This window comes from Miscanthus floridulus, chromosome 18 (assembly GCF_019320115.1).
Source record: "Miscanthus floridulus cultivar M001 chromosome 18, ASM1932011v1, whole genome shotgun sequence".
In the NCBI taxonomy this organism is placed as follows: domain Eukaryota; kingdom Viridiplantae; phylum Streptophyta; class Magnoliopsida; order Poales; family Poaceae; genus Miscanthus; species Miscanthus floridulus.
This window is the reverse complement of record NC_089597.1, coordinates 57,674,184-57,699,906: the sequence shown is the minus strand read 5'-3', so window position 1 is coordinate 57,699,906 and position 25,723 is coordinate 57,674,184. Positions and strand designations below refer to the sequence as shown.

At 49.8% G+C, this 25,723-nt stretch overlaps 1 protein-coding gene and 1 non-coding gene across 2 annotated transcripts; both read right to left on the bottom strand.

Annotated features, from left to right (window-relative positions):
- Positions 1–6,117: 6,117 nt before the first annotated feature.
- Positions 6,118–6,651, bottom strand: LOC136523895 (uncharacterized). Its single transcript, XM_066517422.1, has one exon. It carries the CDS (start codon positions 6,649–6,651, stop codon positions 6,118–6,120), a length of 534 nt encoding a protein of 177 aa, XP_066373519.1.
- An 18,734-nt stretch (positions 6,652–25,385) lies between these two features.
- On the bottom strand, positions 25,386–25,494 carry LOC136524955 (small nucleolar RNA R71). The gene has a single exon (XR_010776300.1). It is a non-coding gene; the product is annotated as a small nucleolar RNA R71 (small nucleolar RNA).
- Between the last annotated feature and the right edge of the window lie 229 nt (positions 25,495–25,723).

The window sequence follows — 25,723 nt, the reverse complement described above, 5'->3', positions numbered from 1 at the left end:
ATTAGCGGGTAAGTCCGAGTGGAGGCCCGTGCCCCATTCGATAGGGGTTGGCTAGTGATCCCGAGACGCACCCCATAAAGGTACCAGAGGACTTCTCTAGCGGGTGCCAGGGCCGTTCGATTGGCCCTAGGGGCTCGGTGCCTCCCTATGATGGGATCCCCTTTAGAGAACTCCTGCTGGTCTCAAACACGACATAGGGCATCCCAAGCAATCGCTCGCCTGGGCCTTGGCCATGTACGGGCTTGCCCATAGTTGTCCCTGACTCTGTTGTCCTGAGGCAGCTGTCGAGACCCTCGGGGGCCCAGCCTTCGAACCTCTAGACCGTAATGGGCTCGGTGCCTAGTCCCTTAGTCTAGAAGGAATCGCATGGGGGATATTCCCTTTCCATCTGCTGACAACGGCAGGCGCGCCTTTCATGGCGGTTTCTCAGGGGGCGAAAAAGGCGCCTGCCATTGCTGTGGATAGACTCTGTCGCACTATCTACGGACGGGACGTTATTATGCGTAGTTAGTAAAAAACGGACGTGTGGGCGGTTTTACCGGATCTGCATTAATCGCGCTAGATCTAGAAAATCATCACCCCAATTTCGTCGCTCACTCGTTTCTGATTTCATCGTTCGCCGTTCGCCCTCTCCCCTATAAATACGCGACGAGCCATGGCTCTGCCTCTCCTTACCTTTTTCGCTTGCAATCGCCCTCTCTGCCTTTAAGCATTTGCCAAGAGCAGAGAAGAGCGCCAAGAAGGAGTGGGGAGAGGGGAAAAGAGAGAAAGAGGGAGCGAGTAGTCGAGGGTTCGTCTTACCGTTGTAGTTGTGTTCTCCACTGCACCGATGGCGGGCGTCAGAATCCTCCAGGCGGATCCTTGGGGTTGCTCTGACGCGTCGGTGGAGATGCTGCAGGTGCTTGTCGATGCTGGTCTTCTCTGCCTGATCACCGACCCCGGTAGGCTAGAGTGGATCGCTCCGGGGAGCGAGTCGGAGCCGAGGCCACATGATGGCTACGTGGTGAGCTTCATCGTTTTCCACGAGCGAGGCCTCGGTGTGTCGGTAGACCAGTTCATGTGGGCGCTCCCACACTACTACGGTGTGGAGCTTCACAACTTCAGCCCCAATTCCATCGCGTAGGCGGCCATCTTCGTCGCTGTCTACAAGGGGTATCTGGGATCGCTCCCCACTAGGAGCTATGGCTCCACTTGTTTCAGGCGGTTTTCACCACCAAGCTGGCGGGCGTGAAGGGCGCTCAAAAGGCGTTGAGGGCCGGCGGCTACACTCTCCAAGTGCGCCAAGACCGGCAGTCCCTCTATATCCCGGCTCAGCTCGCGTCGTCCAACCGTGGCTAGCATAACGGATGGTTCTACCTCCGCAATGATGATGGCGGGTTTCCCCCTATACTGGGCAGATTGTGGAGAGTCAGCCAGAGAAATGGGGTTACGGCGTTGTCAAGGTCGATCAGCCTAGGCTAGAACTGCTCCTAAGGGCCCTAGGGAAGCTGCGTGACTGCGACCTTACGGCGGCCGTGGTCATGGCGGCTTTTCATCACCGGAGGGTGCTACCACTGATGGCTCGGCGGCGGCGCCTATTTGAGATGACCCCAAGTGATCCGATCGAAGGTATCAAGATGTCCGCCTTCGCCATTTCAAATGATGAGACCCTGCGTTGGGTGAGAGAGGCGGTGGATGGGAAGGTGAAGCTTGATGATTTGATGCCTTTCCTGATGCGCCCGTCGTAGGGGTACATCTCACTGGTAAGTTGGGTGTTGCCGAGGCCTTCACAGCCTTCTTGCTCCTTGTCTTTTTTATCCGCCGCCTTATTTTGTCGTTCCTACAGGGGATGAGAGACGTGCGAGCCTCCCCACCGCCTGTTCCAAAGGACGCGGTTCGACGGGCGGTGAACCGGACGTGTGCTGAGGCACAAAAGAAGCGGAAGGATGCCGAGGAGGCCAAGCGCATGAGCAAGATCCTTGAGCGCGAAAAGCTGGACGAACGTTGCTAGCGTCAGAAGCTTGAAGGTCTCCTGATGGAGTCGTCGCCGGCGCCGTCGTTGTCGGAATCCTCGGGTGATGACGACAAGAGCGAGGCGGGGAAGGGTACCCTGAACCACCTCCCCGACGTTAAGGAGGTGGCGCCCGGGGTGTCTCTGGGAGACGTCCGTCTTGTTATCGAGGACGATACGCCCGAGGCGTGGGTGTTGGGGAAGCGTGCTGTCAGCCCGGTGAGCTATGCAGCGGAGGTAGGGTGAGCGACGGTGGGGGCGCCTCAACCGTCTCTACGGTCGGTTGAGGGGGTACCAGGGTCCGACGGTGACCAGCCAGTACCGGTGGATACAAAGGCCATGCCACCGCCGCCACCACCAGCGTTGAAGAGGAGGGACATCGTACATAAGCGGTTGTGTCCCCGTTCACGGCAAGTGTGTTTTTTTGGTGGAGTTTGCAGTATTCCCTGCTCACCCCTTGGTTGTACGTTGACCTTGGGAGTGTCTTTGCGTCTAGCCTGAAGCGTCGGGTGGAGGAACCTGCCTTGGCGCCCCATAAGGCGCTCAAGGTGGACGTCAGCTCCACCGCCCATTAGGCAGAGGAGGCACAGGCTGGCGTGTAGGGTGGCACGGCGCCGAGCGAGGCCATCCTAGAGGAACTGGCTGCCCAAGAAAAGGGCACTGAGGCGGCCATAGAACGAGTGGGGGAGGAGGAGCCCACGCCCCGCTGTGTCGTGGGTCTTGGGGTGAATGAGGCCAAGGCGTCCACCCCTGCCGAGGCCATTGAGGGTGAGGCCAGATCTCCCAAGACTTCCGAAGCCATGGCGGTGGACACGGGGGTCATCGAGGTAGAGATGGCAGAGGCCAGAGGCCCCGGTTCCGTCAAGGCCGAGGCGGCGGAGACGAAGACGGGGCAAGTTTTGGCACCGCCCCTAGTTTAGGCGATCTCGTCTGATGATTCCTCCCATGGGAAGGAGGCGACGGACGTCGAGGCGGCCAGTACCGTGGAGCAGCCAGTCCCGGCTCCGACCGAGGGGAGTTCGGTCCTCATCCAGGTCCGACCTAAGCCCCATGGGTGGAACTTCCCGCGTGTTTTCTGGCGGGACCGGGCTGACCCTGAGGGGGAGCCCGTGTTCACCCTTGAAGATGTTGCGGAGGGGGCGCAATGGGACACCCTCGAGTAGTACCGCCAACTAGTAGTGCAGTCGCTGCAGACAGAGATGTCTATTTTGGAAGGGGACTTGCCTGGTGTTACCCAGGTAAGTACTTTCCTCTCTCGTGCCGCGTTGTTTTCTCTCCAAGCCCCATCGCAGCATTTGACATGCGTTTTTGCCTTTTCAGGAGCTCGAGACCCGGTCCCTCGGGAAATCGGTGTTCCTACGAAGGGAGAGGGACATCTGGGACCAGCTCTGGTAGCAGAAGGGCCTGCTTGCCGATGCCCAGGGGCTCTTGTCGGCGCGGAGTGTAGAAGTGGGGGACCTCCGCCTTCGCTGTGCTGACCTTTAGGCCGAGGTGGCCACGGCTAAGGAGCAGTTTGCCCCTTTGGTGGTGAAGATCAAGGAGTTGGAGGAGGAGCGGGACTCCTTCAGGTTCCGTGCCTAAGAAGCGATGGCCTCTGCCAAGGCCACCGCTAGGCAGCTGGGTGCAGAGTAGAGTGAACACCAGCTGATGAAAGTCACTTTGGTAGAGGCTACCAAGGCGGCCGAGGCCTCTCGAGTTGAGGCTTTAGACTGGAAGAAAAAAGCTAAGGGTAAGTTTTGCCGAGCCGCGCCCCTTGTTCCACTTGCTCTGGTTTGCGTTTTGACTCCTGACTCTTTGTTGTGTCATAGATTTGGAGAAAGAGTTCTCCCGGGTGGCCGAGGCCTCCATCGCAATTCAAGCGGTGCTAGACGTTGAGGTCCGGGAGCACGAGGCGCTGCACAGCGCCGCCAGTACCACATGCGAGGCTCTAGAGGTTGAGGGGGTCAAATCAGCCAACTCCCTTGGGAGCTGCCTGACTACGTTGAGCGGCCGCATCGACGAGTGACTCCGGGGGGCGTTGCACATGGGTGTCAAGCGCACCCTAGCCATTGTCTCTTTGCACTACGCCATCAACCTTGAGGCTGTCAGCGATGGCTATGTCTTGTCGAAAGGTGACGAGGAGGCCGATGCAGAGGTCGCGAAGCTGATGGAGGCGGCCGAGGTGCCTGGCACAGCGCTGGCCTGTCTGTTTGAAGAAGATGTGGTCCCTCCCATGCCAGGCGCTGATCCTTAAGCGTTGACCTGGGCCAAAAGTGGCCATGTAACCGGATTGGGTTAATTGTCATATCGTGACGTTTTGTGGTCGTTGAGGCCTTTAAAATATTTGCACATGTGCGTTTTTTTAACTATTTTCTGTTCTATTTCTGAGCCTGTACCCTCTATCTCGTTCTTGGACACACACAAAGAACTTCTTTGGAGCATAAGCCGTCCCTTGGCAAAGGGTGGTGAGGGAGTTGCCATAGCCCAGAGGCATAGGCCGTTCTCACGGCTCGATCGGCCCTTTGGCCTTGAGACAAGCTTTTGGTTCTTAGGTTTTTTGTGATGGTCCTGTCGGAGCATGAGAGAGTTTGGCGTAGAAATTTTCGAAAGATGGTTAAAAAATGGTGTCCAGGACTTAGGGGGGGTTCCCCCCTTATAGCCCCTGAGGGAGGCTCAGCTTTGCAGAGGCAGAGCCGAGTCTCCCTTATAGCGTTATTATGACGTCGAGCCCCTATCGATAGACAGCTTTTTTGTAAAGAACTTCCTCAGAACCTAAGCTGTCCCTTGGGTGAAAAGGTGGTGAGGGAGCTGCTGTAGCCTGGGGGTGTAGGCCGTTCTCATGGCTCGGCTGGCCTTTTGCCTTTGGGATGATCTTTCGGTCCTTAGGTTCCATACAATCGACTTGTCTATAAGAGGGTTCCTCGAAAGACTATAACAACTAAAGAACGCTTCTTTATTGAATTTCAAGAAACAATGTAAACAATGTTTGGAAATTTAAGGGTAGAAACGACGTAGCTATTCTATGTTCCAAGCATTGGTGAAGATTTCGCCCTTTTCGTTGGCTAGCTTGTAGGTTCTAGGCTTTAGTACTTGGGCAACAATGTATGGTCCTTCCCATGGCGGGGTCAGCTTGTGGCGGCCCTTACTTCTTTGCCTTAGCCTCAGCACTAGGTCACCTACCTTCAGGTCTTGGCTCCGAATGCACCGAGCTTGGTAGCATCATAGGGCTTGCTGGTATTTGGCCGAGTGTAGTAGTGCGATGTCTCGGGCTTCCTCCAGTTGGTCGAGGGCGTCCTCGCGGGTAGTGTGGCTGCTTTGCTCGTGTAGGCCTGTAGCCTCGGGGAACCGTACTCCAAGTCGGTGGGGAGGATAGCCTCAGCACCATAGACCAGGAAGAACGGTGTGAACCCCGTGGCTCGGCTTGGTGTATTCCTTAGGCTCCAAATGACCGACGGGAGTTCGGTAAGCCATTTCTTGCCGAATTTCTTGAACCGGTTGTATATTCTAGGTTTGAGACCTTGTAGGATCATGCCATTTGCATGTTCTACTGGGTCGTTTGTCCTAGGATGCCCTACGGCCAACCAGGCCACGCGGATGTGGTGGTCATTGCAGAACGTTAGGAATTTGTGGCCGGTGAATTGCGTCCCATTATCGGTGATGATGGCATTCGGGATTCTGAACCTGTGGATGATATCTGTAAAGAACAGCACTGCTTGCTCAGATTTGATTTGAGTGATTGGACGAGCCTCGATCCACATGGAGAATTTATCGATGGCTACCAGCAGATGGGTATAGCCCCCGGGTGCCTTCTGCAGAGGTCCAACCATGTCCAGCCCCCACACGGCGAATGGCCACGTGATGGGGATGGTTTGGAGGGCTTGGGCCAGGAGGTGCGTCTGTCGAGCGTAGTACTAGCATCCCTCGCAGGAGCGTACTAGCTTCATGGCATCGGCCACCGCTGTTGGCCAGTAGAAACCTTGGCGGAAGGCATTTCCCACGAGCGCCCGAGGCGCCACATGGTGCCCGCAGGCTCCCACATGCAAGTCCCAAAGTAGGGATTGGCTAGCCTCGGTGGTGATGCATCATTGGAGAATACCGGATGGGCTACGCCTATACAATTCGTCGTTGCAGAGGACATAGGACTTGGCTCATCGCACAAGCCATCGGGCCTCGGTCCTATTAGCAGGAAGCTCTCCTCGAACGAGGCGATCAAGGAACGAGACTTGCCAGTCCATGCCTTGGTCACCCATGGGAGGTTTCGCATCGATTGCCATGGCCTCGGGCTCGGTAGCAGAGGTCTCGGCGATAGAGGGGGCCTCGGGCCCTGCGATGGGCCCAACCGGGGGGCCTGCCTCTGCCGTTGATATGTAGTTGATGGAAGGCTTGTGGAGGTCTTTGGCAAAGACGTTTGGGGGGACCGGGGTCCATGCTGATGCCATCTTTGCTAGCTCGTCTGTGGCCTCGTTGAACTTTCGTGCGATGTGGTTGAGTTTGAGGCCATCAAACTTGTCCTCTAGGCTGCGTACCATCGTGTAGTATGCCTCCATCTTGAGGTCGTGGCAGTTTGACTCCTTTATCACTTGGTTGATGATGAGTTGTGAATCTCCTCGAACGTCGAGACACCGTGCCCCAAGTTTGATGGCGATCTGCAGGCCGTTGACGAGGGCCTCGTATTCGGCCATGTTGTTGGAAGCGGTGAAGTAGAGTCGGATTATGTAGCGTATATGTACTCCAACGGGTGAAATGAAGAGCAGACCCGCGTCTGCCCTAGTCTTCATCAGAGACCCATTGAAGTACATGGTCCAGTATTCTGCCTAGGCTTGAGTAGGCGGTAGTTGGGTATCAGTCCATTCTGCCACAAAATTGGCCAAGACCTGAGACTTAACGGCTTTTCGGGGTGCGAAGGACAGGGCTTCCCCCATGAGCTCTATGGCCCACTTGGCAATTCTACCCGAGGCCTCCTAGTTATGGACTATCTCTCCCAAGGGGAAAGATGTCACCACGGTAACTAGGTGGGACTCAAAGTAGTGACGCAGCTTGCGTCGAGCCAAGATTATGGCATAGATTAGCTTCTGGATGTGGGGGTAGCGTGTCTTGGTCTCAGAGAGCACCTCGCTGATGAAGTAAACAGGTCATTGGATGGGTAGAGCGTGCCCTTCTTCCTGCCTCTCGACCACTATGGCCACGCTGACCACTTGGGTCATTGCGGCAGCGTAGAGTAAGAGGGCTTCGCCTTCAGTTGGTGGCACTAGGATGGGAGGATTGGTGAGCAGTGCCTTGAGTTTGGTGAGGGATTCTTCAGCCTCGAGGGTCCAGAAAAAGCGTTCGGATTTTCTCAAGAGGCAGTATAGAGGCAGACCTTTTTCGCCAAGGCATGAGATGAAGCGACTCAGGGCCGCAAGGCATCCCATAACCCTCTGCACTCCCTTGATGTCCCGGATCAGTCCCATGTTGGTCATGGCTGAGACCTTCTCTAGGTTAGCCTCGATACCGCGCTTCGAGACTATGAACCCCAAGAGCATGCCTCGGGGGACCCCGAAGACGCACTTCTCGGGGTTGAGCTTGATGCCATTTTCCCTGAGGCATTCGAAGGCTATCTCTAGCTCCTTGATGAGGTCATTGGCCTACTTGGACTTGACTACGATGTCGTCTACATAGGCCTCGACGGTTCGCCCGATGTGCTGGCCAAAGGCTCGGGTCATGCACTGCTGGTACATGGCCCCTATGTTTCTGAGGCCGAATGGCATAGTCGTATAGCAGTATAGGCCAAATGGGGTGATGAAAGAAGTCGTGAGCTGGTCGGACTCTTTCATATTGATCTGATGGTAACCAGAATACGCATAAAGGAAAGACAGGGTCTCGCATCCCGCAGTGGAGTCGACGATTTGGTTGATTCGAGGCAATGGAAACGGAACTTTTGGACATGCCTTGTTTAGACCGGTGTAGTCTACACACATCCTCCACTTTCCATTTTTCTTTTTAACTAACACAGGATTAGCTAACCACTCTAGGTGGGACACTTCCTTGATGAATCCGGCCGCCAAAAGCTTCTGCACCTCCTCGTCGATGGCCCTGCGCTTTTCCTCATCGAATCAGCACAGGCGCTGTTTCACCGGTCTGGAGCCAGCCCGAATGTTCAAGGCATGCTCGGCGACCTCCCTTGGTATGCCTGGCATGTCTGAGGGGCTCCATGCAAAAATATCAACGTTTGCATGGAGAAAGTCAACGAGCACGGCCTCCTATTTATTGTCGAGGGTGGCGCTGATCCTTAGTGCTCGGTCACTGGAGCAGGTGGGATCGACCGAGATGAGCTTGATGGCCTCTGCTGGCTCGAAGGTCCCGGCCCGGCGCTTGGAGTGGGGTGCTTCACTGCTGAGCTGGTCGAGGTTAACGATGAGGGTCTCAGCCTCAATGACAGCCTTGGCGTACTCGACGCATTCGACGTCGCAGTCGTATGCATGCTCGTACGTGGACCCGACAGTGATGACACCGTTTGGGCCCGACATCTTGAGCTTGAGGTAGGTGTAGTTGGGGATCTCCATGAACTTGGCATAGCACGGGCGCCCCAGAATGGCATGGTATGTTCCCTTGAACCCAACTACCTCGAAGGTAAGAACCTCCTTGTGGTAGTTGGAGGGGGTACCAAAGCAGACGGTCAAGTCGATGCGTCCGAGGGGTCATGTGCGCTTCCCTGGCACGATGCTGTGGAAGGGTGCGGCGTCGCCTCGGAGCCATGACCGGTCAAGCTCTAGGAGTTCTAAGGTGTTGGCGTAGAGGATGTTGAGGCCGCTGCCTCCATCCATCAGCACCTTGGTGAGCCGAGTGTTGCCGATGATTGGGTCGACGACAAGTGGGTACTGCCTAGGGTTTGGGACATAGTCGGGATGGTCCTTTCGGTCGAAGGTGATTGCCTCCTAAGACCAGTGGAGGTACTGGGGGGTGGCTACCTCAATCGAGAAGACCTCTCGGTGTTCCTTCTTCCGCTGATGCGCCATTAGGCACGCTGAAGGTCCGCCAAAGATCATGAAAGCATTTTGAACCTCGGGAACCCATCGTCCTTGTCGTCTTCCCTGTCACCTGTGCCCCTTTTCTTGGCGTCGTCGTTGGGGGGTCCGAGCTTGGCATAGTAACGCCGGAGCATGGTGCACTCCTCAAGGGTGTGCTTCACCGGGCCCTAATGGTAAGGGTAGGGCTTCTTGAGCATGTCGTCGAAGAGCCCTGGGCCTTAGGGGTTCTTGCGGTCCACGGCCACGACAAGACCGGCCTCGAGGGCCTCTCGCTTCCCCTAATGACCTTTTTTCTTCTTTTGGGCAGGGTGAGATGTCGAGACCTCGGGGGTCTCATCGCTCCGCTTCCCTTTGGCATTGTTGTTGGGGAAGATGGCCCCAATAGCCTCTTCGCCTGAGGTGAAACTGGTGGTGATGTCGAGGAGTGCCGATGCCGTGGTTGGCATGCTTCGGCCTAACTCCCGGACCAGGTCATGGTAGGTGGTGCTAGAGAGGAACGCCTGGACAATCTCTGAGTCGCCGACGCTAGGCAGCTCGGTGCATTGTTTGGAGAATCGCCGGATAAAGTCTCGGAGAGACTCATCTGGCTTCTGGCAACAACTCTTGAGGTCCCAGGAATTCCCTGGGCGCATGTACGTGCCCTGGAAATTCTCGACGAAAACCTTTACCAAGTCTCGCCAGTTGTGGATCTGCATGGGGGGAAGGAGTTTGAGCCAGGCTCACGCTGAGTCTAATAGGAACAAGGGAAGGTTGCGGATGATGAGCAGGTCATCATCCACGCCGCCTAGCTGACACGCCAGGTGGTAGTCGGCTAGCCACAGTTCGGGGTTGGTCTCGCTGCTGTACTTCGAGAGGTTGGCCAGTTGTCGAAACTGGGCTGGGAAGTGGACACTGTGGATGGCCTTGCTGAAGACCTGAGGGCCAGGTGGCCCGAGAGAAGGACTGCAGTCCTCCCCACTATCGTAGCGGCTGCCTCGGTGCGCCTGGTAGCCTTGGGTGGCCCCATCATGGTCGTGGCGCCATCGCCCTTTGACCATGTTGTGGTCATCTTGCGCCTTGCGTCAGTCGTCGAGGCGGTCGTGAACCGAGGGAGCCTTGAGGCGGTTGTGCATCGAGGGAGCCCTAAGATGGTCGTGCACCGAGGGCTATTTTGCGGTGTCCCCGCGCCATCGAGATGCGGAGTTTTTGGCTTGCTGTACCGTGGCAGTCTCAAGAAGCTCCTGGAGCTCGCCACGGACCCGTCGTCCCACCATGGTAGAGGGCTCAGGCATTGCTCTGACTAGCGTTGCCGCTGCCGCGATGTTTTGGCTAGCGCGGTTGAAGACTGGGGGCTGCTCACTCCCCTCGTCGTTAATGATGTGGCGGTGGACGTCGCTAGCTCTTCGTCGGGCCGCTCCGCCATCACCGTGACCCCGCTGCTCTTGCTCGAGGGTGGCTTAGAGCTGCTGTAGGAGGAGTCGGTCTTGCTCGACCTTGGCCTGAAGCTCACGGAGCTGCTCCAAGTCTAGGCATCGAAGTTCATCGGGGGTGGGGACACCCGCTAGCACTGGCAGGGACCCTCTGCGTGGCGGCGTGGTGTTGGCTGCCGCTCCGCCTTCATTGCCCATGCTTGGCATTTCGAGCTCGATTTGGAAACACTCATGAGTCAGGTCGTGAGCGTCCTCATCGTCGGAGTCGGAGTAGCCGAAGCAGTAGTCGCTTACGACCATGAAGCGGTGCATCGCCTCAGGGTCGTGAAGCCCGATGAAGTCTGCTTCAGCCCACGCTTCATCCTCCTCTGAGGAGTCAGTGTGGGCGTGGATCGGAGTTGTGGTAATGGGGTCAAGAGCATGACATTGATGAATGGAGATGAGAGTGGTGGCGTAGGAGGCGGCGGCGTTGGTTAGCCCAAAAGAGTATGGGGATGGTGCTATCGCCAAGCCCTACTCCGCCGAAGCTAGCTCCTCGAGAGGAGACGGGACAGAGACTGATGATGGGGTGATGCCGTCCGCCACCGATGTTTTCCCCCGTTGAGGCTTAATCCGGACAGGTACCCATGCAGGGACTCTGTACCAGCAGCCGGGCGTGGGACATTGGCGGAGCATGGGGTGTTGCCCTGAACTCGTGTGGCGTTGGGGTGGCCTTGCTTGCGTCGCGCCTGGTGAGCTTGACCGGAGCGGCGGCCCGGGCACTGTTCGCGCGTGGGCCGCCAGTGCATGACGTCGTCATCGGTTGATGGTGCTCTGGGTGAGAGGAGTACCATGTCATACTCGTGCCCTAGAGACATGAACTCTAGGCTCTTGAACCAGACGATCATCCTGAGATGCAGCGGTCGCACATGATCTACCATCCGAAATCTGCTGGGATGACTAAGCTGACACGCAGAGGCCCCTACCTGGCACACCAACTATCGGTATTTTGGACCAGGGGTCCTCAACCAACGAGTGAATTTGTGCTGCGTGCTCCTGATTCCGGATGGTGATGCAAAGAGACACAAGGTTTATACTAGTTCAGGCAATGGATGCCCTACGCCTAGTCTAAGAAAGTGTTCTTGTATTCCTCGCACCGGGGTGCTTGTAGTAGGGGGTTACAAGCTAGGTGAGAGAGGGAGTTCGTCCTAGGTCTCTGTGAGGGGAAATCTAAATTACAGAATGAGGTGCGTTACTTGTGTGGGCGTTCATGAGCCGATCTGATCTATCCTCCTCCCCCCCCCCCTCAAAACAGTACTGGCTACCTCCTTTTATAGCCGCAAGGGGGAAGCTAGCGTACATGAGAGAGCTATACATAGAGCTTTTAATGGACTATTTGATGACGTACTCTACCCCTGGGGCAGTGTGCCGTCGTGGGAGTTCCCATAGAAGTCTAGTCAGTATGGTTAGGCAGGCGACATGTTGTGCTCCTGTGGATTTGTTGACTTATGAAGTGTTGAGGCCTGGCGGCTGCTGTAGCTGGTCGCGCCGAGGCCCGCTGTGTAGAGGCCTTTAGAAGCGACAATGCGGGGGTCTCAGTGACCATCTCATAATTGATTTAGGTAGAATAGTGTGGGACATGCGTCTACAGGGTATGGTACCTGTATTGTTAGCAAGGGATGGTAAAAAGGAGATTTGATCGTTGTCTCGTCGCTCCTGTAGTAGTGCGCTGCCGATCGTGGCTTATGTAGTGGGTGTAGCTAGGCGCATTAATTGGATGCGACAACTTGCTAGAGCGACATTTGAGGCGGAGATGACGAGGTTGTGAGAGGAGCCCAGCCTCGGGTGAGGCGGAGCACGTACAGTTTGTCCGAGGCCCCTCTGGAGGGTCTCGGGCAAGACGGAGCAGGATCAGTGAGTCCAAGGCCTTGTCGAGGGGTCTTGGGCAAGATGGAGCGGTTGGTGCACTGATTCCAAGGTTACAGGGACCCAACCATGACTCCCCACGTCGCGTTATCCTTGGTGCAGGAGTTAGGCTGCACAGTGATCGGTAACCCCTACTTCGTCCTGTCGCAGATGGCAGGGTGTTGACGCGACTGACGTATAGTCGGCCACTTTGCTGTACCGTGCCATCGTGCGGTTGTCAGAGTAGTTGAGCGCTTTGATTGGACATGATGTTCAGCCAGAGCAGTTTGGTCAAAGCGGCAGTCGCGGGGCTAGTGCTGAGCCGGCCTCGCGCGAATTGGAGAATCGGTACTTCTTCTGAGGCCTTGGCGAGGGGGCCTCGGGCGAATCAAAGATTCGTTGCTTCCTCTGAGGCCTCGGCGAGGGGGCCTTGGGCGAATTAGAGATTTGTTGCTTCCTCTAAGGCCTCAATGAGGGGGCCTCGGTGAGGGGGCCTTGGGCGAATCGGAGATTTTGGCCAAGACCTTGTTTGTTCTATTGGTTCTTGCTTTTTAGGGTCTAAGCAGTTTTTTCGGTCTTTGCTTGGGGTACCCCTTTTTCTGGTACCCGACACTTTGTTCGAGGACTCTGTCACCATGACCTCTACTCTAAGCTTAACCGAAAGCCACCAAAGGGGATTGGCGAGATGATTACGACCACCGATCAGTACGTTGACGCTGAAGAGGCCGAAGTACGCTTTAGCAAGGATGCAAACACTCATCACCCAACTCATCGCAGTGATGAGCGACCCAACGACCGATGCCACAATGACCGCTGCTACGATGACTGTAGTCACCATTGGGATAGTGGTCGTGATCGGCCAGAAGGGTCCAAATCTAGTCAATATCACCATCGCCGACCATACCACATCGTCGCCGCCGTTGACGAACCTCGCACCAAGCGCAACTACAATGAGTAGTACAAGAAGATCCTCGAAGGCCCATGTCCTCTCCATAAGAACATCAAGCACAAGATGAAGGATTGCCTCATCTTGGCTAAGGAGTTCTAAGCCAAAAAGTTGGACAACAACAACAATGAAGCAAGAGGATGCCAACAACCTAGGGACAACAACAACACCTTCTATGATCATGATAAAGTGGTCATCACTATCTTTTGGGGCCTCACTGCCGCTAAAAGCAGAAGAGATCAGAAGCTCACCGCCCACGGGTGCTTGACGTCAACGCCGACTAGATAACACCATACGCCGCCGACTAGACGTTCTGTCTAAAGCTAAGTTATGCTTTAATATTTTTCTAAATATTCTCCAACCTTCATATATCTCCATGATGTTTCTCCAAGCTGTTTTATCCATGTTTGTTCACCAAATGATTTTCTTTCATGTAAACCATCTCAAAGATGACATATAGCTAAGTCTAAGGCGAACCCCCGAACAGTCATGTTGATGCTCGGATGTCCCCAAAGACGGCCCTATCTCTGGTTCCTCCCTACACGTACATGAGTGTCTGCCCTCTGCGTTATGGGTGGTCGGCTGTGGTTCCTTAGCAATGCTTTGTTCTTCCTACATGCACACAGGCCCCGTGCTTCATGTTATGGTTAACAAGCTAGCTAGGGCAGGAGACTTAGCTACACACTAATTGGTCGGGTGGTTTATATTAAATATAAATACATCTTCATAATAACACTAAGTGTTCACACCAACTGATCGCTGAGCTACATACGCTATTTCATCACCATTGCTGATTCTTCTCTGGAGTTCATATATTTTACATCATGTACTACCCGTTCTACATATTTGTATTATAGGATCATCATCTAGGTGGTCAAACCACCTGGTGCTTGGACTTCTTGATCGATCAACGGGTCAGACCGCTAGGTTTATGGACTTTGTTGCTGACCAGTTGATCAGACTGTTCGCTGATCGCTTCTACTTCATCGCCAACCAGTTGACCAGACTGTTCATCGCTCATGCTTCATCGTCAGCTATGCTAGGGGCTTACCAGCTAAGCTAGGGACTCCTCAACATTTAGATTGTTCATCGCTTCATTGTTAGCTACGCTAGGGGCTTGCCTACTACACTGGGGACTCCTCGATGTCTGGATTCTTTGTGCAAGCGTCTCTAGCTAAGTTGAGGACTCCCTTGGTGGTCGAACCACCTATCAAACGGACTTCACCACCAACCAACTGGTCAGACTACTTGGCGCTCACTACTGCTCGGTGCTCACTCCTGCTCGGTGCTCACTCCTGCTCGACTGCCAGTTGGTTGGACTGCTTATCGCATAGGCTTCATCGCCAGCTACACTAGGGACTCCTCGGTGCTCAGAAGCTTTGTGCAAGCATCACCAGCTAAGCCGAGGACTCCCCAGTGCTCGGATTCTTCGTGCAAGCAACACCAGCTAAGCTGGGGACTCCCGTGGTGGTCGGATCTTGCTATGTCTCATCGATGCTTGATTCCAAAGGGGGAGAATTTGTAGGACCAAAAGCAAGCCCGATCATAATAATTTACAAGTGGTAATGGTCCAAGAAAGGGATGATAGTAGATTATGGATTAGTCTATATAATGGGGAGAATTTGTAGGACCAAAAGTGAGGCTTAAATCCATAATACCACATGGGGACATTTGCAAGGGCAAGATAAGTTTTCAAAGATATTTACATGTGGTATCTTTTAGCACCATATAACATTGCCCTTTGCATTGCATCCTAGCAAATAAATAGTTTTTAAATTCTAAAAATTTTATTATTTGCTTGTTTTGGTCGTGTTGTCATCAATCACCAAAAAGGGGAGATTGTAAGGAAAATGGACCATAGGTTCATTTACTTTGGATAACCAACACAACCAAATTGGACTAATGAATTTTCAAGTGATTGTTTTGTAGTTCAATAGGGTGCAAGACGTGACTTGGAGGAAGGCGACGTGATGATCCCATGATCAACACCATAAGCAAGACCCTAGAAGCATAAGAGAAGACCTAAGATATCAAGCAAAGTCCAAGCATAAAGATTGGAACCAAGCCGGACACAAGATCACAAAGAAACGAGCTCACAGAGGTGACCGGACACAACCCTTATAGGGACCGGACATGTCCGATCAGTTGCTCGGCAACAAAAGTCTGCAGTAGCAACTGGACCCTAAGGACTGAAAGTGACTAGACGCACCGATGACACTGTTTATCATCCTGGCAACACATTCAGCACTGACCGGACGCTGGTGGCAAATCAACCGGACGCTGGAACTACAGCATCCGATCGACTCCAGAGAGGTTCTAGAGCAGCGAAGTTATGACCGGACGCATTCAGTGGCATGTGACCGGACGCCATCAGCGTCCGATCAGTTGATCGAGTGCTCTAATGGTCGGAATGACCGGACGCCTCCAATCAGGATGAAAGTAGCATCCAGTCAGTAGCAAAAAAATAGGATTTCATCCCTAACGGCTACTTTCTCAATGGGGCTTATAAATAGACCCTCCAACCGGCCATTTGATGTTAGTGGAGCTAAGGAAACATATCTAGGGTGTTGATACACCATTTTACTAATCTCCACTTGCATAGTGCTTAGTGATTCATTAGGTGATTAGCGTAGGTGCTTTGCGAAGTGCTTAGGTTGATTAGACCACCGCTTATGTGCTTGCTCTAGGTTTAGGCCTAGTGTTTAGTGAGGTTTGCATATCTCTTATCACTCGGTGCTTACGCGCACCATTGTTGTACATCGGAGGGGCTTGTAGTCTTACGAGATCACACCAACTGCATTTGTGGTGTGGATGCCACCATGTACCGAAGGGAACAAGGCCCACGACGGTTTGGCTGGAAGCTTGATAGTGAAGACGGAGGGAGTGGTTCGGGAGAGGCACACCAGAGACCCACTTGGGTGTGAGGAAGGCCTAAGGCTATCCACAGAGTTACCCAACCGGGAGCTTGGCCCTTGTGAGAGATTCCTTACCAGGGGCTCCAACGAGAACTAGGGGAAGCTTGCGCACTTCTTGATACCTCGATAAAAATACCAGTCATCGATAGGAATTTGCATATCTCTACCTTACTCTTTAGCTTCTGCATTTACATTATTTGCATAACTCCTTTTTGCGGTAGTGATAGCAACACACTAGCAAAACTGTAGTTGCACATTTAGATAGTTTCTCTTTTTGCATAGGTTTTGTTAAGGGTTAGAAAAAGAGGTCATAGCTTAGAGTTGGGATTTTAAGTTGCCTAATTCATCCCCCCCTCTTAGGCATCATGGTCCCCTTCATGCTGAACTCGTGAACTCTTGGATCACGGTGGCCGAGAAAGATATGCCTCAGCATCTCAAGGTCACTCTCTGTCAGCTCTCCAACAAGACGATCATCATCAGAATCAAGAGCCATTGCCATCTCATATGGCTTTGAATCATTCATAATTTTAACACTATTGGAGCCACGGAATCCATCTCCATAGTGCACTAGCGCAGCAATAGGGGGCACATCAATATTGTTAGGAATGTCTCCTGCAACATAAGTAGACATATGAGGAAAGAATGAGAAAAATAGATGTAAGGAAGGGGTTAAGCTCCCAATAATGATGTAGATAAAACACTTATTCGGGTGATTCTGTGTCAAATGGATCTCATGAGGATCTGCCACAATATCATGAGTCCGACAAGCATCTCCAACTACCTCATTGGGGGCAGATTGAGCATAAAAAATTGTAGGTGCAACCTCCACATCCATATTAGGTTCCGGGACGGGAGGGTCAAAGTGTGCCTGCTGACCCATTTCTGGGGAAAACCCATGAGGGATGCGATCAAGTACCACCCGACGCACAACCACATTCAAACTTTGGAACTGACTCTTCATAGCCGATCTCACATAGTTCTTCCACTAATCCGCACACCCAAATAGGATCATCTTCTTTAGGATGTTGGGAGGGAAACCTAGGTGAAGTACACCATCCACTATGATGCCATCATCATCATCAGCTCCATGGCAATGTAGCTCCTCTCGAGCTCTAGCAACCAACTCACTAAATGAAGGCTTCTTATTGAATAGCACAGGCACGCTTTGCATGTCAACAAACTCAACATATCTATAGCGATCTTTTTCCATGGTGCCTCCATGATATATATGCTCACTAGGTTGTCCATGTATTTCATACACAAATCCAAACACATTTCGTTTTATCCAAATTACGTGCCAACAACTACATACTAGGTAACTACTAGCTTCGCAAATAACATAGTAACTAGTTCCTTATATGTCCAACAACTAGGTTATCACCTTATCACTACATCACCAACTAATTAAACTAAATAGGTTATCATAACTAACTAAATAGATAGCTAACTAACAAAGTAAATAGTCTAACTAGGTTATCATTTAATCTCTAGATCACCAACTAATTAAACTAAATAGGTTATCACATTATCATCCTAAGTACATCAATAAACTAACTACTACACAACAATTCAACCTCACTAACTACATTGCATATGCATGAAATTTAGTTGTCCAACGATGGTAGTGCACAATGCGGTGGAGAGTAGAAGGCGTCGGGCATGGTGGAGGGCCACGGGACAGGCACCGGGGAATGACCAACGCGTGTGGCCAGACGTGGAGGACGGGGAGGCAACAACGCCTGGCCCGGCGGCGCAGGGCAGGACGGGGCGTGGAACCTATGGTCAGGGTGGGGCGCACGGCAGGCTGGGAGCAGCAATAGTGGTCAGGGGTGGGGCGTGGCGAGGAGGAGCGGCGCTGGCGGTGGGAGGCGTCGGGCGAGAGAGAGAAGTGCGAGAGAAAGGAAGAGAGGAAAAGGAAGGATGGAAGAGAGAAAGGAAACGGGCCCACCCGCAAGGCCAGCTCAGTGCCAAGATCTTTGGCGCCAAGCTCGACACCAAGATCCATGGCACCAAGCTTGGCGCTAAGATCCACGGCGCTGAGCTGGCTGTCATGTCACCACTAGCTCTGCATTGATGTTGACGTGGCCTAAAGACCTAGACGTCAAAAACTATGGCGCCAAGACATGTAAGTTCAGCGCCAATTACTCCGACGCTGAGATGAGGGTCTAGATTTTGAGAGCATACCTCCAGGGACATATTTATGAAAAACTTAAAAAAAGCTAAAAAACAAAAAATGACTATTGGACATGAGCTCCGTATAGTGTCTCGATGCGAGATGCAGCGACAGAGTAAACAGATGGCGGACACAAACTCGTTTGGCTTTCGAACATTGTTGCGCTTAAGTTACAACTTGTTCATGTGTGCGTAGTGCCGATTATATGAAACCATACTGACACTTGCCTGGTAGTGGTGTGTTCACATTCAAAATACAAACGCAGTAAGGAAAACTCACTAGCAAAGGCAGTGCAGATTGCAGAACGTGCATACAGTCACACGTCCAGCAGACCAGCCGTAATTCGTATGAGGCACGATGCAAGAATGTTTCAATCAAGTGTATTTATGGCGAGTAGCAACCTATTGTTTGTAATGGGACAGTTTCCATATATAGTTCGTTTAGAGGGTTCTAGCACAATATTTAACTAGTAGATATGCGTCCTAGTTAGGACCTGTCAGGGTGCCAAATTCTTGACATTCGATCTAAGACGTCATGGGCCCATCATCCGTTAAACCATAAACCTAAGTGCTCGCGAACCGTCGCAAAGCCCACTCGAGTGACTCGACCGAGTTTCTAGCCCCTCCGCCTCGCACCGCCGTCGCCTACCTCGACGCTCGCCCATTTCTTTGACTATCATTCCACCTGAAATTTTTCATTTCAAATCCACAAAAAAACTCAAGTCATGTATGTTGCTTGTTTGTAGATGATCAACCTGATTCCAACCATAAATTTCTTCCATAACCAACAACCAATGTATATTCTTAAGTGCTTCAATTTCCTAAGCAGCTACACATGACACAAAGGAGTTTAGTTTGAAATAACTTACACTTGGGATTTAGTTGTTACCACCCCTTTTGATTGTAATGGATGAGGTAATCTCTTCATCTTCATCTTGCTCAAAGATAGGTTGTAGGTTTTGTCCATGACTTGAACTGCTAGCAGCTACAACTATCTGCATTGCTGTGGCAGTGCTGCTCCTCTTGTGTGGCACTACTGTTGCCCGGCACTGTTGCTTGTGTGAGCGGCACTGCTGCTCATACTTCAGCAGCCGGTTGCAGATTAGTTGTGATAGGAGGAGCCTCCACTTCTATAGCCTGTACTTCTTGTGGTTTTATATCATCCATGGCCATTTGCTTGATTGCCTCACAAAGTGGTTTCTCATACCTACAACATGAATAAGATCTTGCTCTATTAGAGAGCCATTAAAAGCATCGCATGGCAAAAAAATCATTAAACTTCAAATACTCTAGCCACTCTTAATAATTCACAAACACACACATATTTGTGAATTACTAGAGACTACACAAGTTAAGTGGCTAGCTAGCAAGGGTCAGGTGCTAGTTACCAAGGTGAGTATGAAGTTACAAATATATCCATCAATTTAGCCTTGGGTCAATCTTGAGAGAATAGACAATATGAATAAGATTGATAGCTTGAGATGATGTTTTCAATTAACTTGCTCAAGCAACCCAAAGCTTCATATCATCTTCAAGTACTTACCACACTCATCATGCACAACTTGGTACCCAAACTATGTTGGGTCCATCAAGATTAGTCACAAGAGACTTAGGCACACAAATGGCTTTTGTGCTAACACATGATGAACCAATCACCTTTCTAGCACAAGTGTTATTTTTGGGTCTCCTAAGTAAATTCGAAGTAATTAAAGAGTTGAGCTTATGAGTGTTACCCATGGGACAATCCATACTTAGATATACCTTTCCTCGGCAAGTGTAGCAAATACGACGCTTGATCTTGTAAGAAATGTTCTTATCTTGCTTCTTGTTTGCTACTTTGCTAATAGGCCTCTTTCTTGATGACACAAGGCTTTCACTTTTCTTGTTTGGACATGAGCCTTCATGTCCCTTCTCATTGCATCCATAATACTTTCTCTTGCTTTTTCTTGTCTTTTTTGTTTGGAAATGTGGCTTGGCCATCAACCTTGTTGGAACACATAGAGGCATTGTGTTTCGTGTTGGAGCACTTAACATGAGCCATCTTCTTCTTCTCTTGGATCTTACTCATGCCCTTCTCTTCTATCTTCAAGGAGCAATCTCTTATATGGTAACCCTCCTTGCACTTGAAGCAAGTGATGAGAGTCTTCTTTGGTTGAAGTTGCACCTTGATGGCCTTGGGGGCTTTGCTGTTCTACCCAAGTGTGGCACTGCCGCACTGGGATGCGGCACTACCGCATCCTGGAACCTCCGCAACCTTGAGTGCAACTGTTGTACTTTGAACAGATTGCACTTCTCCAAATTGTCCCTTGACTTTGCCACAATTGGACATGTGACCTTCTTGATGGGGTTTGATGCATGCTTCAGTTGATCCCTTCTCAAGCTTCTGCAGTATGTCTTCACGGTTATCTTGAGAAGGTTGAGCATTGCACTTGCCCTTCCATTGAATCAAGTATCTTCTTAGCCTCTCAACCTCTTCCTTGAGCTCTTCATTTTTTTTGTAATGAATCATCATAAGTTTCTACAAATACATGCTCAACGAAAGGTTGGCTTGCTTGATAGCAACAATTGTTAGCATATGATAAAATACATGGAACGTGTGTACATGTGCACTTGTGGGTATGAGGTTGGTATGATTTTACCGCTGTTACCACAACCTCATGAGTAATTTCTAGCATGAGATGAGAATCCATAAGCTTCCCATGAGAGCACAAGAGCTCATCATGACTTTCTTGCAAAGTCTCATTCTTGCTAGTAAGCCTTTCTACTTTGTCCTTGAACATATAATTCTCATCTTCTAATTGAGCACCACAAGATAGAGAGTTAATAGTACGAGTTTGCTCAATTGATAAATTTTCATACCTTTCGACCAAACTAGCATGAGAGCACTTAAGCTTTTAATACTTTTTGGTCAACTTCTCCAAGCATTTGATCTTGTTGATGAGAAACTCTTATTGGTTGTGAAGTGTTTCGTCTTGCCCTTGAAGTTTCTCTATGAGCTTGAGCACATCAACTTGTCTTTCTTGCTTAGACGTGCTAAGTGTTGATTGAACTCATCATCACTTTCAACTTCACTCTCACTTTCACTTTCACTTTCATTCTCACTTGCCACATTCTTCTTTTTCTTTGCCATAAGACCCACATGAGAAGTGGCATAAAGAGTTGAGCTTTTTGGTGAGGTGGATTCATCATTTGGCCTCCACCGATCACAATCTTCTTCTTCCTTCAAAATGTTAGTCTCACAAGAACTAGAGGAAGTAGAAGTACAACATGTAAACACATTGTTCTCACCAACCATTTCATTACCTTCCATCAGGTCATATGTTGCTGAGGAAGTGGATGTGGCATGATCACTTAGGTCTTTTGGGAGAATCACTTGAGGTTCTTCATTTGTTGGTGAAGTTGGGCACTCCTCAAGTGGTTCCTCCAATGAAAGCAACTTCTCATCATATTTAGACTTGTTATATCTTTCTTTGAGCATGGTCCAAATGAGATGAGCATCATCAAGCGGTTCACCATCTCCAAATATGACGGCATCAAAAATATCTTCACTCAAAGCACTAAATAAGACATTAGAGCATTGTGTTGTAAGCATTTCACTTCCTCTTTAGATAAGATGGCCAAATCATCACTAGGAGGAGAAATGCTTACATCTACAATCCGCTCGATATGAGGACCCATGTCCTTAAAAATAGTAAGCACACTAGCGGATCAAGATGCATAATTTGAACCATCTAAAAGTAGAAGTTCTAGAGATACCTCATCACTTGTCGACATCATCTCTCAAGGTGGTTAAGCCTGAAATTGAGAGCCTAGCTTTGATACCAATTAAAAGGACCTTGATGTCACCTAGAGGAGGGGTGAATAGGCCTATTTAAAACAAACTCAAAGCGGAAGTTAAATTCTTAGTGCGGCACTACTGCTCCCAAGGTGCAGCACTGCCGCACTAAAATTGCAGCGTTGCTACGCCTACAGACAATCTCGAACTATAATTCAAAAACTACCTAAGAAAAACTAGATCGAGCAAATTACTGATGTTTCTAGGGTAGTGTAGAGCCTATTCCACCACCAGGATATTGACAGAAGTGCACGAGCAAATAGATCGGGACCAAACCCTAAAATCACCACAAATACAAGTATAGCAATGCAAATCACAAGAACACAAGTGAGACACCGATTTATCCCATGGTTCAGCTCGCCACTAAGAATTGCCTATGTCCATGTTGTTGAGGTAGCCACAAAGGCTTTGGTCTCTTTTAACCTTATCCTCGTTCTCAAGTCAAGAGAATGAACTCTTGAGATGAGAGGTGATTTCACTAGATGATTGGGATGATTACAAACCTCCTGAGGCTACCACATAAGTTGATAAGCTTCACAGGCAATGCTCTAACTAGCTAGAAGCAAGCTCTAAGAGTAACAAACACAATCCACTGGCTAGAATGCGAACCAAGTGCTCTAGGAGATGAAGAACAGTTGGGGCTACTCTCATGGATTTGCAAGGGAAGCAAAGGAGAAACTTGAGGAGCTCCAATGGTGAGTGAGAGAGAGAGCTTCTCTAGTCGCACTTGGAAAGGGAATGGTTGATCTACAAACCAGGTTACCATTGTGAGGGAGAAGAGAAGGTATAAATACCCCCTGCTCCCAATAGTTAGTTAAGTCGTGGCAGTGCCATGGCTGAACTATGGTAGTGCCTTAGTGCGGCAATGCCTCGCCTTAGTGCGGCAGTGCCTCACCTACTAGGCAGCACAAAAGATAGGATTGCAAAGCTTGTTGTCTTGGCTAAGGCTTTAAGGATATTTGGTAGGTAAACGAGCACTTGGTTGCACATTAAAGCTTATGCCTTGTATCCCCCTTTGTTGATGGTAGTTAACAATTGTTATAAACCATCAATATAACATGCATAAGGGCATAAATATGATCACCAATTAAGGTCTACTGGTTTAAACTAATAAATTCCATGAGTTTTGGTGAATATGTATTTTCTATCAGGTTTAACTAGAAAATTGTCAAGGTGGACCTACATGTCAGATTTAATTGCGCTTATCCATCATGAAACGGGCACTAGAAGATTCTAGAGGACACCAGAGGACACCATGTCGAGGCAAAGAGGTAGAGGCTCCACCTGTAGGCCACCTGGCCCATGGGCCCACCTCTCGGTCTCCGCATTGCAATGTTGGTTCTCCACCACTTCCTAGGTTGTATCTATGCCGTTCCTTAAGTCAGTTTGATCCAAGGGCTCACGTTGGATGCTCTGACCTATATATATCAGCCCCTACCACTCCTCTGAGGCATCAAGTCATTTGAGAAGACAGAAACCCTAATCATCCTTAGAGCTCCATCAATTCTAGGGCATAGCTAGTTAGGTTAGATCTAGAGGGAGGCAAGCAAGCTTCACTTGGATTCCCGATCGTGTCAATAGTGTGGTTTGGTATAATCCTTGTACCCCCTCTCTTTTGTATCTCTATTATTTTTATATGCTTGCTACAATTGTTATGACAATATTAGTATTTATCTTATTTTATGTTCTTTGTTATAATGTTCTTCGTCTACTTTGATTATATACTTAGTTAGCTAGTTTATCATTATGTTTATGCATAAGTTCATATAGCGCCCGCTCCAAAGTACATGGGGTGAGTGGTCAAAATTGTGTAAGCGTGGTGTTTATACGTTGTTTACCTACGGATACACCCTATATTCTAGGCCATGTGGTAGATCATGGATATGATACTCCTATTGAGTCCTTTGTAGTCCACTCCCCGAATATAGGATTACAAGTAGGATCTAGTTACGAAGGAAGACAAGCTTTGTTCTTAGTCTTCCTTAGTAATATCCCTTATGTGTAGATACAAAGATGATCTTAGCCATGATTACTAGGTGTAATTACACTAATCAATGTATACTTTGATTTGTAATTAAGAATGACTTAGGAATTATTCCTCTAATACTCTACCTAACCATGCTAATGCCATAGAAATGAGTACTCTGAGTGATTTATCATTATTGATGATCAATACTTATCATATATATACATCTTATCCTATGACTTACCCCTATTATGAGTAGAATATTGGTTATGGTTCACTTCTCCATCAATGGTATAAGTTATCAATACTTGTCCATGCTAGACCTTCCTTGTGGTAAAATATAAATAATGATACCTAGAATACTCTCGGGTGAAGTGCTATAATGGTATAATTATCTATGCACTTGAAGATTTCTTTTCATTCATATATCTTTTTATTCTTTCTAGTCACATAAATTGATAAAGAACTACTTAGTATTATTCTAGTAGTGATGCTAGGCAGTACCAACAAGCATCTCTGGCACCATCACTAGGGATGACAACCTAGTAAAGTAATGTTAGGAGATATAGGTAATTAATAGATGGCTACTAAAACAAGTGACAAGTTAATAAATACCAATAAGGATTTCTGGTGCCGTTGCTGGGGAAGGTAGCTACACAAAGGAAGTATTGATAAACTTATGCTTATTTATGTGATCGAGAAAAACCACTAACCCTTGCTCAAGCAGGATTATCCTTGTTTTGTCTACTTGTGTATCTTATGTAGGGTAATGTATGATTGGTTTTAACCTTTTGATAAACAACGTTGAAGATCCCAAAGCATTAATCAGGAGAACTAGAGCCAAACTCAAGAAAGTCTTAGCTTCAGAATTGGAAGACAACCAAACAAGGCAAAGCTTAACACCAGAATTTGAGGCCATGGCTGATAAGACTCTTCGTGAATTCTCTGCTCCAACCACTGCCAACATCCATACTGGACCTAATGTCAATGTTGGAGACAATGGATTTGAGCTCAAGCCATCTATCATCAACATGGTGCAAGCTAGCCAGTTTTGGAGGAAAGGCACATGAAAATGCGAGTGCACATCTCCAATACTTCCTGGAGATCTATAGCACTTTCACCATCAAAGGAGTAACCAAGGATGTCATACTACTTCGCCACTTCCCATTCTCACTTTTGGGGATGGTGAAGCAGTGGTTCTACACCAACAGAGATAAAAATATTACATAGGATAACTGCTCCACTGTCTTCTTAGCAAAGTTCTTTCCCACGGGCAAGACCAATGCTCTGCGTGGAAGAATTTCAAGCTTTCAGCAACAACATGATGACTCTGTCCTAGAGGCATGGGAATGCTTTCAAGACTACATTGCAGAATGTCCCCATCATGGGATGGAAAATTGGCTACTCATATAGACCTTCTACCATGGGTTGACCAACAGTACCCATGAGACTATGGATGCTGCTATCGAAGGTGCATTTCTGTCACTTACACTTGCAGCTGCGATAGCTCTCATGGAGAAGATGGCCTCCAACCAATGTTGGAATGAAGAATGAGTTTAGACCCGCAAGAGGGGTGGAGGTATGCATCAACTCAAGGAGGTAGACATGTTGTTTGCCAAG

What these genes read in the sequence shown, in the direction of transcription:
- LOC136523895 (XM_066517422.1), bottom strand. Translation starts at nt 6,651, where the DNA reads ATGGCCGAATACGAGGCCCTCGTCAACGGCCTGCAGATCGCCATCAAA.